We start from the raw sequence: 16,379 nt of genomic DNA, 5'->3' as shown, positions 1-16,379 counted from the left end.
AGTGAGAAAATTTTCTATCAATCACTTGTGTTGTAAATTTTTAACTTTCACTACCATCGCGCAGATTAGATTAGATCGAATGCTTTTTTACCAGTTTTAATAGGGACCGATTTTACATCGGAATAATTCGATTTATTTCAGTCGGTGCTCGTGTATTCTCAGTGTTTCGAGTCGAATCCGCACGCATATGTACATACTTGATTCTGTGATAGTGGTTCAGTGCTTGAAGTGATAAAACTTTCGCATTTCGTGCCTGTCGGTCGTTAGTCCCCGCGTGAAACCTAAAATGCATTTGTTTAGTTTCATCTCCTTACTTCACCAGACTTATCTGAACCATCGGTTATTATCTTGGTCATCGAAACCAGTGAAATAGTTAGATCACTGAGCACTGTGTTATCATCCAAAGTACTTAGATTATGTATTACTACCTTGGTTTGTTCTCGGTTGTTCTGGTCAGTCTCAGTCATGTATCCATGAGAACCCAAGTTTTCTCAGAGCTTTGATTTTTTGTTTTTTCCTCATAATTGGAAAATGCTCAAGCTCAACAAGAGGGAACCTGTAATTGTAGCGTGTCACATCTGCAGTGTGATTCTTGCTCTCGCTGGATTATCTTGAAGCGTTAAGGAGCAGAGAACTTTCAATCGATTTGCTTCCTTAAATTCATTTGCTCTCACGCTTTAGCTCTTAGTAATGTCAGTTTTTATGGACACAATCTAGTTTTTTATTGTTGTCAATAATTGACTGTGGCGCAGGCAACGAGTTTTTCTCAAAACTAACCTAGAATACTGTATTGCTGCGTACTCTTGTCGTAAGAAAGTAGGTTGGAGGGTATGGTAAGGAAGACACCCTTTGAAAACAGTAATAAATGTTGGGTAGGGATGCCGTCAGTCTTAGATGAGATGATAAAAGAGCGACCTAATAACTGGAGTCCAATGGTTCTTGATGAATGACTTTATAGCTTAGAATATTTGCTAGTCGCAAACACAATGTTAATGGTTCTTCCTCGAAATGACTCATGTGAGGCAGTGTGTAAGCTTTTTTCCTCCCGTTAAGTAAGGTCCCATTTAGAGAAATTAGCCCTGGTAGCTGATATTTTAACCTACTTATCCTAGGTTTATTATTTCGTTTAAGAAATTCAGTTAACTTCAGATGACTCTGCTGATGATACACTCTTTAAATTATTGTTTCAGTGTACATGATTTGTACTAAATTATCTGCGAATAATTCGTACTTTACCACTCAATAAAGTTGCCACATTATATCAGAATTGCCACCGGAATAAGTAATATTTCTTTAAATAATACGGAGCTTCTCTTGCATCATGGGATACAGATGACTGTCATTTATGTTATGCTTACCCTAGTCCCTAAAATCACTTGAGACTGGACAGTATGAAGAACAAAGAACAACCATTTTAGTATCTTCTTGTTTTTTGCTACCTTAGTGTTCTTTCTTATTCGTGAAGTTAATACCTACTTTTTCATAACTAGTTTTACAATCTTCAAAAGCTTTTAACGCTGCACGATAGTTATGCATCTTAACCTATGAAGTCCCCTCATATCCAATAACAACGGCATCCATAACTATCAATCCTGTGGGGACCATGGCATTCATGATGAAGAAAAAGAAATACAAATTTACAGTTGAACTGTGTTTGGAGGAGCTAACTGCTGTCCCATTTGTCAGTGCTGTGCTATTTGTGAAAGTTCGCTTGTTGGACGGTGGGAACTTCAGTGAAATTTCTTCTAGGTAAGGAACTCCAAGATTTTTATTCAATTAATCATTCTTTTAGGTGTGTTGTTGAAGTAAACTTTTTGGAAGCCTTAAGAAACAGAATTACCTGATGCCAAACGGTTAGCCTTGTTAGACTCTTTTTGAATCACTCAATGTCTTCTATGTTTACCTATGAATGCCGAACGATTCTACTAAACGCTCAGGAGGTTACTGAGTTGCATTCAGTAAACAGTAGATCAAAATGGTATCGGATAAGTCTAATTCACCAATGCATTTTAATATTCCTGGATTTTTTAGGATGAAAAAGAAAAGCTCATGTTGAATCCTAACAAGTCAATGCTTCATTCTCTAATGGGCTTGTAAACAAACACGCCGTACCTTGAGTGAGGTCTAAAGTGTGGGCACAGCAGTAAGAGATGAAGGTCCTATTTGAAACCTTACCAGAAATTTGCTGCTTAAAACCTGCCTGCTTGCATTTGCCTAGTTCAATTTAGTCGTAAGTAAATGTGCTAATGGGGTCACAGATAGGAGACTATACTACTTACTGCCACAGTAAACGTCGGTTCAGTGTCACTTCCATTACCAGAATAATGCCACATTTTGCCAATGTACATCAGACTGAGGCCAGATTATGCTAAGGTTAAGTCGAAAAGTTAAAAAAATCCCCTTTTGGTTTCCTCAGCTTACTAAATTCAGAGAACTTTCCTCAGGTTATGCTATACAGCAGGGGGGGGGGGGGGGGTGCCCATTTAAAGCTCTTAAAACTCCAAAATTGTTGGCTTAATAAATCTGAAAATTTTAGATACTCCCATCATCATCGCGTTTTCTAAGCCCACAGAGTCCCTTCAATCCAAGATGGCCACAAAAATTATGGATTAAAGTGGATGATTAAATAAAAGTTTTTGGCCGGGTTGGTCGAAATTAAGTGGCTAATCCTTTTTCCTTGTCTTTTCATCGTCTATGATGACAGGGTCGGCAGCCCCAAGGAGGGAGGCAATCCCCCCCCCCCCCCCCCAAGGTGGCCTGAAAGCAGCATTAAGGGCACTAATTGGCACTTATTAAAAACAACTCAAAGCCTCTAAGATCCTCATTTGAACTTCTATAAGAGGTTCCACCAAACGGATTTAATTCGACTTTTGAGCGGTCCGGCATGTGCTTTCAGTCCTTCTCTCTACCTTCAAGTTATTTCCGGGGAAAGGAATCCCAAGTTTTCCCATTCTTCAAGCACAATGTTACGCTTTACCTCCAAGAGTTTACCATCCAACCGGTAGCCCACCTTAACATTTGACTTTGGAACACCAGCATGACCCTGTCCTGTCATATTTTTTCTGGCATCATTAGTAGGATTGATGGGCATATGACATTTCCTCAGGATTATTACGGTCATTGACCACAAAACATGCTAAAAAATACAATCTTATCGGGGATTGATTTTCAAATTTCGCCAAGGGAGGATCCCCAACCCCAAGGATCCTCCCTCCACCCTCTACCAGAGGGGCCTCAAACTCCACTTTGAACACCCCCCCCCCCCCCCCACGGAAAAGATACGAGTAAAGTTAGCCTCTGTCTGATGGTTCTGGACAAAAAGGAAAAACTTAATCAAGTTAAGGTGGATCTCTACTGGAAGTGAGGAAACATAGAGATAGCCAGTGGCGTATGCAGGATAAGGTTCGGGGGGGGGGGGGAAACCTCCCACCGGGGGGGTTGGGGGGTATGGAATACCCCGCAGCTGCAGTGAGAGGCCGGGGGGCCACCCCCGGAAAATTTGCAGGATTTTAACCCCGTAAAGACAACCCCCCGTTTTTAACAATTGCTGTCATGAATAGTGATTAGAATCTCTCCATCATTTTCCCCCCAAAAAGACCTTAAAAAAATGGAAAACCGTTTATCAAATGGGATGTTTTGTTTTAAGTATGAGATGGAAAAACCCCACTAACTTCCTGAAGAAAGGATGAGGCTTCTGAGGCGACGCTCGAGGCCTTTTCGTCCGACTTCGAATCCCTCCACTCGTTTCTCAAGACGAAAATATCATCGTGTTCTCTCTCCACCCGATTTTTCTTCCTTTCCCTTGATTTCTCCCGTTTTTTTTCTCTCTTTTTGAGGCTCGGGGGGGGGGGGGGGGGGCAAATCAACCAACCAACCCCCCCCCCCTCCCCCCCCCCCCCCCGTAAACACGCCACTGGAGTTATCAATTATTATCAAACCAGGGGTGCAGACTAGGCCTTGGTAATTTTCTCAAAAAGTTCAACACAAATTACTGATTAAAATTGTATTAAAATTTTAGAGAGCAATTAAATACTGCTAGAAAGATGTCAAGAAAAACAGATTTTAAAAGAAACAGCAAAAACTGAAAATTAATCTGAACATCCTGGAACAAAAAAAAAATCAGTCTCCACGATTTTTAGGGCTCCTCCGAAATTTCCGCGCGGTCGAAAGCACTTCGCACCCCCGTAAATCCAAGGCAGTTTTCTGAACTACTGACTGGTTTCAATTATTTGAATCGGCATGACAAACGGATCCATCAATCTCGGAGGCACAGTTCAGCATAATTCCCGAAAAATCTCCTTCGTAAAATCTGAATTAAAGTTAAAAGTATCCGAACGCGAAAATCATCCCCTCGATTCAATTAATCGAATTCAATAAATCGCGTCCGGTTACTTTAGCTTTATTGCAGGGTTTATTATATAGATTTTTTGGGAAGGAACATCTAGAATGCGCCTCTGAGCGTAATGTATCCACTTTTTGCTTACCAAATGATACCAACAACATAATTTTTAAAAACAATGTGTTCGATATCCTGGTGTTGCCTGTTGGCATATTTCCATTGTAGACCCGCCTCAACAGTGAAGCGCGTAGCTGGGAGTGTAAGGGCGCCAGCTCTGTCGCGCTAAGGAAAAACTCCGCATAAGCCCTTAAACGTTGCAATATTTCTTCCAATGAGAATCAATTGTAAATACAGGGAAAATTGTGAATATTTTTCCTCAAATTTTCAGACTATTTTTATTTTGCAATTCAATCTCAAATATCTGAAAATTGCAAGGAATATCATGCATAACTAATCTAAGAAACAAATATTTTATGAGGGGATATTCGACAACGTCTGAAGTCGCATGCGGCGTTTTTTCTTAGCTCGGCAGAACTGTGTAAGCAACCAAAACGGGCTACCTACACTATTTAATCCGTGACACAATGCAGCGGTGCCTAAAATGGTCCATTTTAAATGGCGTAAGGACATCCGCTGAAGAATCATGTATCACGTACCTCACTCATTTAGAGCCGCAACACCGTTCGCTTGAATCATGGAGAATACGTGCGTTGCACCGATGATCAGAGGACTCCTTAGGTCCAGGAATGCCGGCCGAACCTTTAAGACGTTGCTGGATTCCCCTTGATAAAAAAATGAATTTCCCGGGAAACTTATTAGGTAATATTTTTCTTTCAATTTTTTTTCAGTCTATTCTCCTCGAACTTCAATATAAAATACCTTACAATTTCAATGAATAATATTTCACAGAAAATAGAGGTAGGGGTCGTTGGGTGGTATGGACATTTCCAAGATAACATTCCATAACACTTTTTTCCGTGTAATGGCGCTCCTGCATGCGTGAGGGAGTTGCGATTCAAGTGCTCATACTTTCGTAAAATGTCGCGAGAAACACGATGGCGCCAATGATTTTCTCCGAAATCAACTCCAAAGTTAAAAAAAAAGCTCTCAAAGTTATTACAAAGATAGAGAGCAAATATATTGGCAGGGTTGCCGCAGGCCCCAAACAAAGTGGCAACCCTGTTGATATATTTGCTATCTATATTTTGCATAGAGAAGAGAGTTTGTGTAGATATGGAGATGATCGGGTAGCTTTTGAGCTTTGGAGTTGCCCCAAACAGTAGTGGCAAACCTGTTTAAATATTTGCTATCTATATTTTGCATAGAGAAGAGAGTTTTGTGTAGATATGGAGATGATCTCTCAGGGTCGCGTGGGATATCCCTCCGTTACAGCCACAACTTCGAGAGCTTATTTTGAGCTTTGGAGTTGATTCCAGAGAAAACTAGTGGCACCATCGTGTTTCTCGCGCAATTTTACATACTGTAGTACTTAAGTTAGTATAAGTATACTTAAGTTACGTACTTAAGTCGCAAATTCCTGACACATGAAAGAGCTAAATTAGATGCACTCCTTCAAGATAAATGTTAACGAGGAGAATTGGCAAAGCCCGTAAGTTATTCATACGGCGTTCTTCCTCTGTGCGGCTGTGTTTAAGAATTTGTATTATTGTATGCTTACCGTTTCTTCTGCTACTCTTAATTATATCAGACTTAAACTTTAATGTTCACGAGTCAGGTGAGAAGACCAGATCCGTGCTTCATGGTCACAAATCGTTCATGTCCATTTGCTGTCTTTCCCTTTCTTTCTTTTTTTAAAAAAGACAAGTAAAACGTCAGCTGCTGCATCGAGCGAGAAAGTTCGGTCGTATGTACTGTAGAATGGCGTTCCTAATCGGCCGCACTACATTCGGTTCGTGCGTAATTGTAATAGGGGCACGGGTATAGCATAACTGGAGGTATACCCAGAAGTATAACCGGAGGTATACCCGGTATACCTTTCTTGCCCGCAACAACTAGAGTACCTGTATAAGGAGAGTAGCGACAGATCGGTTCATGGAGGGCTTAGGGCCAAAAGTGCAGCCACCCTTCTGAGCAACTTCTAACACACAAAATTTCACTGCCAGCCTACAGATTTCAATTCTAACCAAGATGGCTAAGAATGTACATAAATGAGCGTTCTTTCGCTAAAATAAGTAAATTTATGCAAAAAGTAAACCAAATACATGCTTTCTAAACGACGGTTCGTAACAATTGTATTTGTAAATCGCTCTGGACATTCGAAATTCATAGGTTGGCTGCCCTTTTGGGCCCTAACTTTATTCGCGGAGGCATCGGTGAAGGCCTGATGGACTTTCGGAGTTTCAGATCTGTCGCTACTCTCCCTATACAGGTACTCTAGCAACAACGGGGCCCAAACCTCAGAGGACTCTTTGCACCCTCAAAAAACCGCTTCCTTAGTCATATTAATATTCCGAAACTAAAAAGAGAGTGGGTCCATCTCGAGGTTACTTCTTGATAATACCCGCAAAAATAATAAAATCGCGTCCGAGCAGATTTGTAGAACGAACTATGGCAAATTATGAAAATTATTAACATCGTTTAAATGGTTAAATCCACCTCAGAAAACCTGGTTCATATCTCAAACATTGAGAAAGAGCGAGCTCAGCGGGTCATTATTGACCTGCACTGCCGTGCTAAGGAAAAACGCCGTATGAACACTCGAGAGTTGCCAAATTTCCTTCGATAAAATGTTTATTTTCGAGGAAAGTTATGAATATTTTTCAATTAGATTTTCAGGGACTTAAGGTGAAATTGCGAACAAAATTAATTGAAAAATTGGGAGAAAAATATTCATAAGTTTACCCGGAAATTCGCGTTTTATCAAAGGAAATTTGGCAACAACTGGAGGTTCATACGGCGTTTTTCCTTAGCACGGCAGTGCAGATGTCTGCAAAACTCACGGAGGTCGGCCCGGTAGATTTATTTTCTAGAACAAATTATGAAAAAAAATGAAACTTTTTGGAGTCCCACAGTGAAAGAAAAAATCGGTCTTATGAACTGAACGGTCGGTGTTTCATACCACCCCCAAATATTCGGTTTGTCTACCTTCCGGTTCGCGCAACCAAACTTCGGCTGTTAAATGAACTGACAAACGAAGTTCTCAGGTCATATTAACCGAAAGTTTGGTTACACGAACCAAAAGTTCAGTTCGAGTAGCCGAATAGTTGGGGGTGACATGAAACCCCGAACGTCCGGTCCATATAACCTAACCTTTTTTCAATGAGATTATGTGTATGAAATGTGGAATGGAGATGTTGCATGTGTGAGGAATTTGCGATTTGACTGTTCATTCTTTTGTAAAAGTTCGCGAGAAACACGATGGTGCCACTGGTTTTCTGTGAAATCAACCCCCAAGCTCAAAAAAAGCTCTCAAGTCGAGGCCAAAATGGAGGGGATATCCCACCCTACCCACGTCTACATGTTTGCCGTGTTTTCAGTTTTGGAGTCCCCAAATAAAGTGGCAGCCCTGTCATATATTTGCTCCCTATCTTTGCATGGACAGTTTGTCTTGATGTAGACGTGAACTCTCAGGGTAGGGTGGGATATCCCCTCCATTTTGGCCTCAACTTGAGAGTTTTTTTTGAGCTTGGGAGTTGATTTCAGATAAAACCAGTGGCACCATCGTGTTTCTCGCGAACTTTTACGTAAGAATCAGTAGTCAAATCGCAAATTCCTCACACATGCAACATCTCCATTCCGCCTAGCTGCAGACCTCTTTTCTTACCGGTTCCTTCGGGCTAATAAACACTGCCCATAACATGTTCGTCGGATCACTCGCGTGATTTACTGGCTGCGTGCTGCGTGTAGCCGTCTCTGATCGAGGGGTACGATTTCAAAAGAGGGGGAGGGAAAGATTAGGTGGCAGATCCGCGCAAGTAGAGTAAACAGAGGAACCCGTTGAAGTGCGCGCCCGGATGAATCGGTCAACGCATGAAAGCGAATAAGTCCGTTTTCCGTTGACCCTTGAAGTTCGTTAGAACCCTTACGTGTGAGGGCTTACCAAGAGGAGGAAATGCTAGGTTTTAACCTCGACCGATTCGAATCTACTTACACGGTTTAGCATCACTCACTGTTAACGGCGGTTTGTATCTTGTGTGTCAGTGTGTTAAAGAGCTAATGACGAGCTCGCTCCAAATATTGACCACGTGATTGCCTTACGTTAATCCACTCCAGACTCTCCTCGCTTGCTTTTCTCATGCACGAGGCTTCAACATGTATTTTTAAGATTACTGTTTCTACTCAGTTTATATAGGGCGTCTGATGGTTAAACTGCCAAAATGGGTGTCGCTTCTCCTCTTTGCCTTCCCACAATTTTTCGGGAGAAACATCGTTTTGTTTGACTTTTGGCGACGGTTCCGGGCCAAAAATCATGGAAAATGATCATCTCATCCAGAGATTCAAAATTTCATCATTTTATTTTTAAATTTCCTAAAAAAAAACTCAGCAGGTATGCCACGAAACGCACGAAGACAGTAAAATCTCAGTTTTGGAAATAAAATATGAGTTAAATTTCGAAGTTTCTTATCGAATTCTCGGACAATTGTACGGGTTGAAACGCAGCCTCTGAAAAGTCGTTGAAATTTCACTCTTCAGCAAAATGAAATTTAACCGCCCTCTCCTCATTTCCAGCGCTGTAAACTCAGCCGTTGCCTAAAAATTTAAAATCTCAAGGTGAAGGTGCCTAAAAATTACTCAAGGTGAAGGTGCATTACGAAGGTCCAAGAAATTTAAAACACGTGATTAAACACGAATGTTCCATCATTGAATTAATTATGAAGTTTTTGCTATCACGGGACCCTTAAAGCAAGGTATAGACTCGGAAAGCCTTCATATTCCTGTGATACTCTACGATTTGTCACGCAGTTAGTTTAGTTGCCTAGCCGACCCGCAAATTCAACCTCGGGCGGTGCAATGATGCTTTTTCCCCCTCGTCCTTTCTTTCAGAGTGCCATCTTTCTTAGGCAATATTTTCCAGCCTTATACCTCGTTTGCTCATAGTTGCTTTCTTGAAGAACAATATTTTCGACAAAATCAAGTCGTACTCGAGTTTTATACATGAATATTAGGAGATCCGTAGAAAATACCGAGAACCGTTTCGCTTGGTTGGAGTTTATGGTTTTTCTTTTTTTTTTCTTTCTTTTTTTTTTTTAGTTTCGGCACTCATTTTCATGTTATCTCCTATCTCTGCTTCCTCGTTTAGAAGTGCAGGGTGCACGTCTTAAAATACTAGCAGCCAATGTGTACCTTTTATAGACTTAGGTTATGTAGATGAAATATGACGATAGGAATTCCAACGAATATTACTAGACAGATCAGATTGGTATTAATCGATGGAATTACTTTTTATATCTCGTCTCCGCGAGGAATTTTGCTTGAGCATATTTCATGAAGCCGACTGCAAAAGTTAGCCCCCAAAAAATGTTTCATTGAGTGAGAATACCTAACGCAACCATACATTATGTAAAACGAAGGTGTGGAATCGTAGAAAGATTAAGACCCTTGGCTCCGGGAAATTCAATATCGGGAAGTACTCAATCGATGACGAGGAAAGCCCTTTTTCTAAGTACAGTCTAGTCCCCACGAAAACAAAAACTTCGCGTTTTTTGGCAAAAATGTGCTTCTATCACTTCTACTTTTACACCTTGTAAGAGACGGTATGGACATGACCTTCCTTCACTTTCCATGGGTGCCTATAGGACCTAAAAATGGCGGCGCTTTGTTTTGGTTTTTGAGGGTGGGAGGGGGATTATTGCCAACTTTTAACGGTTACTAACCACTGCGCTTACTGCCAACCTCACTACATCCAAAGTGACTTTTGTCGAAAGTAGCACACGATTAGCCGTAAAACTGTAAATACGTCGTAATGATTCATTTGAGTAACGTTCTCGTTGCGATATGCAAATATAACTACATCTTAAGCCATTTTGTATTTATATTTACTTACAACGCCCGCCACTTCCGGGTCCTAAGAGCTCCATGGAGCTCAAGATGAAGGAGCCAATCAAAACTCATCGTGACACGGCCAGGGTTGGCCCCATTTTCCCCAGCCCAACAAATCCCATTTAAAAAAACCCGGAGAACCCCCCAAAAAACCCAAGGTGATTAGATGGACGCCATATTTTGTGTCAGAACGGCATGCGATATATCGCATCAATTGGTTCCATTTTTTCAGCTACTCGTCAATTTCCTCCAATTTTGAGATCGCAATTCTGTTGTCAGGAGACTAAAGCACTCGCTTACCAATTTTAACAAAGAAATTCAACGTAATAAAGGCGTGGTTTTTTTAGAGAGAAAATAACGCATTAGAGTGCAGTTTCGATATCGGTATCGAATGCGATGTTTTCTCTCTGAAAAAACCACGCCTTTATTACGTTGAATTTCTTTGTTAAAATTGGTAAGTGATTGCTGTAGTCTCCTGACAACAGAATTGCGATCTCAAAATTGGAGAAAAATGACGAGTAGCTGAAAAAATGGAACCAATTGATGCGATATATCGCATGCCGTTCTGACACAAATTATGGCGTCCATCGAATCACCTTAATTAAGAACAACAAATGTATAATAACATGGTGTTTGTTTACGCAGTTCAAGACCCCGATGAGTGGCCCAGTACATATTCCTTTCTTTTGTTTTTTCTTGTTTGCGGTTGACCACAAATTACGTCACGCAAAATGTAGCACACCCCCCCCCCCCCTCCAAAGAAGAACATTCTTAGAAAGCCTCATACCATGATCAGTGACCAATTTTTTACCAGCATTCATCACACAGATCTGAACAATCACCCTATTTAGATAATTACATCACTTTTTGCCGGATAACACTCCCCCTTTTGTAAAAAAAAAGTTGACTTATTTTTTCGATGTTTCAACTAAACCGAAACTATGGAAAAATTTACAGAAAACTGGCACGTAACGCAGACATTTGCTTGATGTGTCGTAGTTTTAGACCCATCTCCTATGAGGAATGTACCAATTTACTCTTCTCAGTACATGTAATTGGTAAGAGTCCTCAACACACACACACACACACACACCCCCTTTCTAACCCGAGCAGCTGTCTCATTGTTTTTGTCTTTTTTTGTGTACTATTTAGTTCTCGGGTCTTCTAATAAAGTTTCCAATATGCCTACATTGCGCCAAAGAACCCTTTGAAAACCCATAAACCCCGAAAAAAACACCCTAAACTCAAAAAACCCCAACTCTACCCGCGGGTATACAGGGGCTTTTTTTTTAAAAGGAAAAATCCGGGTTTTTTTTCCCCCAACCCTGCACATGGCCCTACAAGCTTTTGGGCGATGTATTAAATTTTTACTCCACTACACGCCGACCGCATTGCTGTCCAAGTAACTCCTATTTAGATACGCGGAAACTTTAATAGAGAACATAAAATGTTCTGTCAGGTGTGGGGTTCGAACCCACGCTCCCAATCGGGAACCAGAGCTTAAATCTGGCGCCTTAGACCGCTCGGCCAACCTGACTACGATGTTCGCTGCGGGGAAAATCAACGGGCTTGAACTGCGCGGGCTGTAAAGAGGGTCAGGAGCGAGACCCCCCCCCCCTCCATTCTCCCTCCCCGCCCCTTCGCTCCAGCGTGTTTCGTCATCGTGTCGAGCATTGTAATGTTGTGGATATTAAGAAGTTACACCATTTCAAGTCATAGAGTACATAGAGTCGTTATGTAAATGGGAGCGCTGGGGCGCCATGTTCTGCTCGACGAGTTCCGAGCCCGGTGTGCGCCGAGTTCGGGTCACTTTTTCGATACATGTTCGATCCAAAATGGTGGAGTGGATTACGTGGTGTTTCCTATCTTCTTTGTTTACATCGGATGGCCGGGTACCCTTGTATCGCAAACAATCGATTATGTATCGAAAAAGTGACCCGGCGTCACACAGGAGTCTCGGAATTCGGGACCTGGAAAATGCTATAAAGTGGCGCCAACTCACCCACTTACATTACGACTCTACGTACTCTATGTTTCAAGTGTAAGATCTTTACTCGCACTGTCTGTTAACATGGGGTACAGTGTACCATTGAACAAATGGTTTCAGTATTTTTTCAACGTCAAATAATCACCTCTAGTTTTCAAGAAAGGTAGTTTTGCTGTCGGTGACCAAATTAATTTTTCTATTGATTTATTTTTCATTTTATTTTTTATTTTTTACCTACCTATACTTTTCGAACCATTTAAAATTCTATTTTATTATATTTTTATTTTTCTAAGGAAAAACATAAAGGATAAGAGATTACGCATACTCAAGATTCTAAATGAAATAAGCTCTCAAAAAAAAAAAAATTCAGTAGGTGAATAGTTCCGTTCTAATAAGTAATATTGAGTTCGGTCGACCATAAAATGCGAATATTTACCTGCATTCTTTCGTTCTTTAAAGCGCTTATTTGTTTTATTCAAATCGCGCAGAAATGTGTAACTAGCGACAGCTCCTTAACCTGATCGTGAGTTCAGCTCACGGCGATTCTTACAGGCAAATCGCATCATCATCTCCTTACTTAACTCTGAATTAACTCTACTGTCCACCTTTTTTTCTTCTTTTTTTTATTCCTAATAAGAGCTCCATGAAGTCGAAGATGACTGAGCCAGCCTATCAGAAATGGACCCTCCAGTGGCCGTTCTCTCACTTGGAAGGTACTTCAAGGTTTGGGAGTGGTCAAAAAAAAAAAACTCCGTTCCATTCGATCCTATCGAAAAATTTCAAGTTTGCTCCGAAAAATTCATCTGGCGTCGTCCTGCGTCGATGTTCGGAGCACTTAGCATCGTAAATCGGATGGTTTTATCTGTAGGTCGTTTTATCTCTTCCATCTCAAGTGAATCGGTGAGTTTTATAACCAAACACGTCGCTCATTTGATGAACTCTAGATTACAAGTATTCTCATGGAGCTCAGAGCTTGTTTGAAAATGGACGTGTTATAGGTTTTAAAATCTACCGATTCAAGTGTCGAATGCGTTGTCGCTTGCCCGATGTTCTTACAGTTAGTCACCTTTCAATCGAGTCATGCCTTGCAAAAACAACGTATGAGCTTTGCAGTGCTGCTCTGGCCGTGCCATCTCGAATGCAATTTGTAGCGAACCAAAGAAAAACATCCATGATAATAGTTTTACTGAAGAAATATGCGAAGTGCAGCAGATTCTAGGGATAAAAATTCAAGTAAGACCACCGTATCGCGTAGTTGCAAATTAAGTACCGAGTTGAACATACTAAGCAGCATTGCAAAACGTATATGTCGTTTTGACGACGAATGGTCCAATCATCACAGCAGGTGTAACTTTTTTTCTCGTTCTGGCGTTACCGAGATTTCTGACGTCATTTTCGGTTTTCACGGGAAACCGTGCATGCGAAGTGTTCCACGCGTGATAGAGCTTCATCGAACCACACAACGACGGTGAAACTACCAAACCACGTATCTCGTTTGCGGTGTTTAAAAATCTACGCTCGCATTTTATTTTTTTGAAGTACACCAAATCAATATCATTCCTTGAAATTTTCACAGAATTTTTTCGGCACGAAGAGGAAAAATCACAGAAATTTTCAAGACTGGACGTTAAGTAGTTTTTCATTTAAAAAAGAAAGTATGACAGGAAGTCTGCGACGTCGCAAACCGAGATACGTGGTTTGGTAGTTTCACCGTCGACAATCAGCTTCTATACTGTAAACTCGAGTCCCACCATGTTCAGGTGAAATGACGTATGAACCTCAGGATCTCTGCGAGTTTCTCACAATCAAATACGAATATTCTGGAAAACTTCTTGATCACATGCATCTGTGGAATTTTCACGCGGAGAATTTCCTCCGCCGTTTTTTCAGCGTGTCTGAGCAGCTCAAAGGGAAAATATCAACATATTCCCAAAAAAAATAAATGTTTTATCGAGGAAAGTTCGGGAGCATTCGGTTCACGCACAGTCTTTAGCGCAACAAGGACGTAGAACGGCTTACGCCCTTTTTGCGGAGAACATGTCGTAATCTGAATCCTCACGATGCAAACTATCCAGAAACTGTTAGTTTGTTCGTGGTTGAAAGCGAAGTTAGAGCAAGAAGTGAAACAAGCGTCTTATATATTCTGCGGTTCGATAGCGTTTTACGATAGGGTAGAGTCCCTTTATACCCAGAGTAACGACAACTCGATTATCAGCTGACTGGCAGCCGACCTTGGCTGGCCATGGAGGCCGAAACTAGTGCACTCAAACGAACGATATTGGGGGATAAGGATCAGGAATCCTGCGATGTCTGTCACACAGAAACAACAACATCAACAAATTGATCAATTAAAAAGAAAATGAGATTGGTTTGTGAATAATTTCTTAATCTATTTTCATTTTGGACCGATGGCAATAACAATTTACTCTTGATAAACCACAATTAGGTAATATTTTCATTATTCTTGTTCACATACGAGGTACCGCCATCTTGGTGCACTAGTTTCGGCCTTCATGAGCGAGAACCAATCAGAATTGGATTTTTTTTAGGCCACTTTCAGCCCAATCCTGGCCCAACCAAAAGTGAGTTGTCGTAACTCTGGGTATAAAGTGGATCCTCACTAGTTACTCGTTTTCCTCATTAATCTTGCATGCCAGTTACTTGAAATTTCGACCAGTAATGCTCAAAGTCAGCTCTGACATCAGGTTCCTAAATTTTTTTAGAGGATACGTAATAGTTCCGAAGAGACGGTATGTTGACATTTCAAAAGCGTTCTTTGATGATTGGTCGAGCCAAAATGCCGCGATAATGGCGGCGGGATCATAATCGGTTTGGTAAAAAAAAAAGGTAAAATGCTGGTCGAATGCCATCATCTTCATCAGGTCATTTCTAAACCTTACTGTTTGTAGGATTATATTTTGGCTCCAGCGTTAGCAAGAATTCCACCTTCTATATATCTGTTCGGTGAGTCCCGAAAAAGTATGATCGCGTCAAAACAAAATACGAAACCGATATGATCCACCCATTTTGGTTCGACCGATCATCAACGAAAATACGCTTCAAATTAAGTTGTCCAACCAGGGTCAGGGTTGCCGAAGTCAGGGAGCACCGGGAGATGTCAGGAAATCTTGCTAATTGTAAGTCAGGAAAAACCTGGAAATGTCAGAGACAATTTGTAGGTAACAAGTCACCTATAATCGCTCTCTGAAATGAGCTCGGCGTCTCGAAAAAGAAGTTTGCCTACAAAATAATTTTAAATTATGTCGTTTTAACCATTTGGCATAACTTCAATGGACCACTAGATAAGGTACGACTTTCAGCATTCTGATACATGTTTCTTAACAAAAATTTTACGTAAAACACGATGCACACAACGAAAATTACCGAAATTAACTCCTTACGAAGATATTTAATGATTCCTAATGTGTGAATTCAAACCACCCGCTCATTAAAACTCAATGCTCTACGTGATTCACATCGCGCGCTAAACGTTATCATGACAGTCTCTGCGATATAAAAATCTGGCAACCTCAATCTTGAAGCTTTGGCTCAGTTATAGCAAATTGCTAATAGTTTGAACAACACATGATGGGAAATGAACATTGCTCGATTGAGAAGCTTGCTGAAACCGTTGTAGTGGGCGATTTGACTCACGTAGAGTTTTGAGTCTCTTGTGAGCGGGCAGTTCAAATTCCTCGTAACCAATGTGAAATAAAAACGTTAATATCTTCGTTAGGAATTGGTTTCAGTAATTTTCGTTGTGTGAATCGTATTTTGCGAGAAATTCTGGTTAAGAAACATGCATCAGATCGCTTAAATTCGTACCTTGTCTAGTGGTCCATTGTCATGGAATTTCATCAAGATGTGTCTGGGAAATTCATTTTTTAAAGTCTGTAGCGACCCTGTAAGGTTTTTCGTTTGTCAGGATACCCTCGTAATGTGGGCCCTCGGAATTAAAGTCACCTGGGGAAGTCAAGCATACTGGGAACTAGATTGAGAAAGCAGTGGCGTGGCGTGAATGATCGATTATCGATATTTCCCCATTTGAAGCGG

General features: G+C 40.9%; 1 protein-coding gene and 1 non-coding gene across 11 annotated transcripts in view; one reads left to right on the top strand and one right to left on the bottom strand.

Moving 5' to 3' along the window:
* Nucleotides 1–7: 7 nt before the first annotated feature.
* The window catches only part of LOC109043560 (early estrogen-induced gene 1 protein), a 41,581-nt gene continuing 25,209 nt past the window's right edge, over nt 8–16,379 (top strand). For 3 of the 10 annotated variants that reach the window (XM_019060787.2, XM_019060786.2, XM_019060781.2), the window contains exons 1-2: nt 8–405; nt 1,491–1,749. In XM_019060787.2, coding sequence (XP_018916332.2) covers nt 1,604–1,749 — 146 coding nt within the window. In that variant the 5' untranslated portion in view covers nt 8–405; nt 1,491–1,603. Of the gene's footprint in view, nt 453–1,444; nt 1,750–16,379 lie in introns of all 10 variants that reach the window. The other 7 variants (XM_019060784.2, XM_072296952.1, XM_019060782.2 and 4 more) reach the window with 7 other exon arrangements.
* Nucleotides 11,793–11,876, bottom strand: TRNAL-UAA (transfer RNA leucine (anticodon UAA)). The gene has a single exon. It is a non-coding gene; the product is annotated as a tRNA-Leu (tRNA).

This window comes from Bemisia tabaci, chromosome 2 (assembly GCF_918797505.1).
Source record: "Bemisia tabaci chromosome 2, PGI_BMITA_v3".
NCBI classification, from domain to species: Eukaryota; Metazoa; Arthropoda; class Insecta; order Hemiptera; family Aleyrodidae; genus Bemisia; species Bemisia tabaci.
Note: the sequence above shows the minus strand (reverse complement) of the source record. Positions and strands in the feature narration are given on the sequence as shown.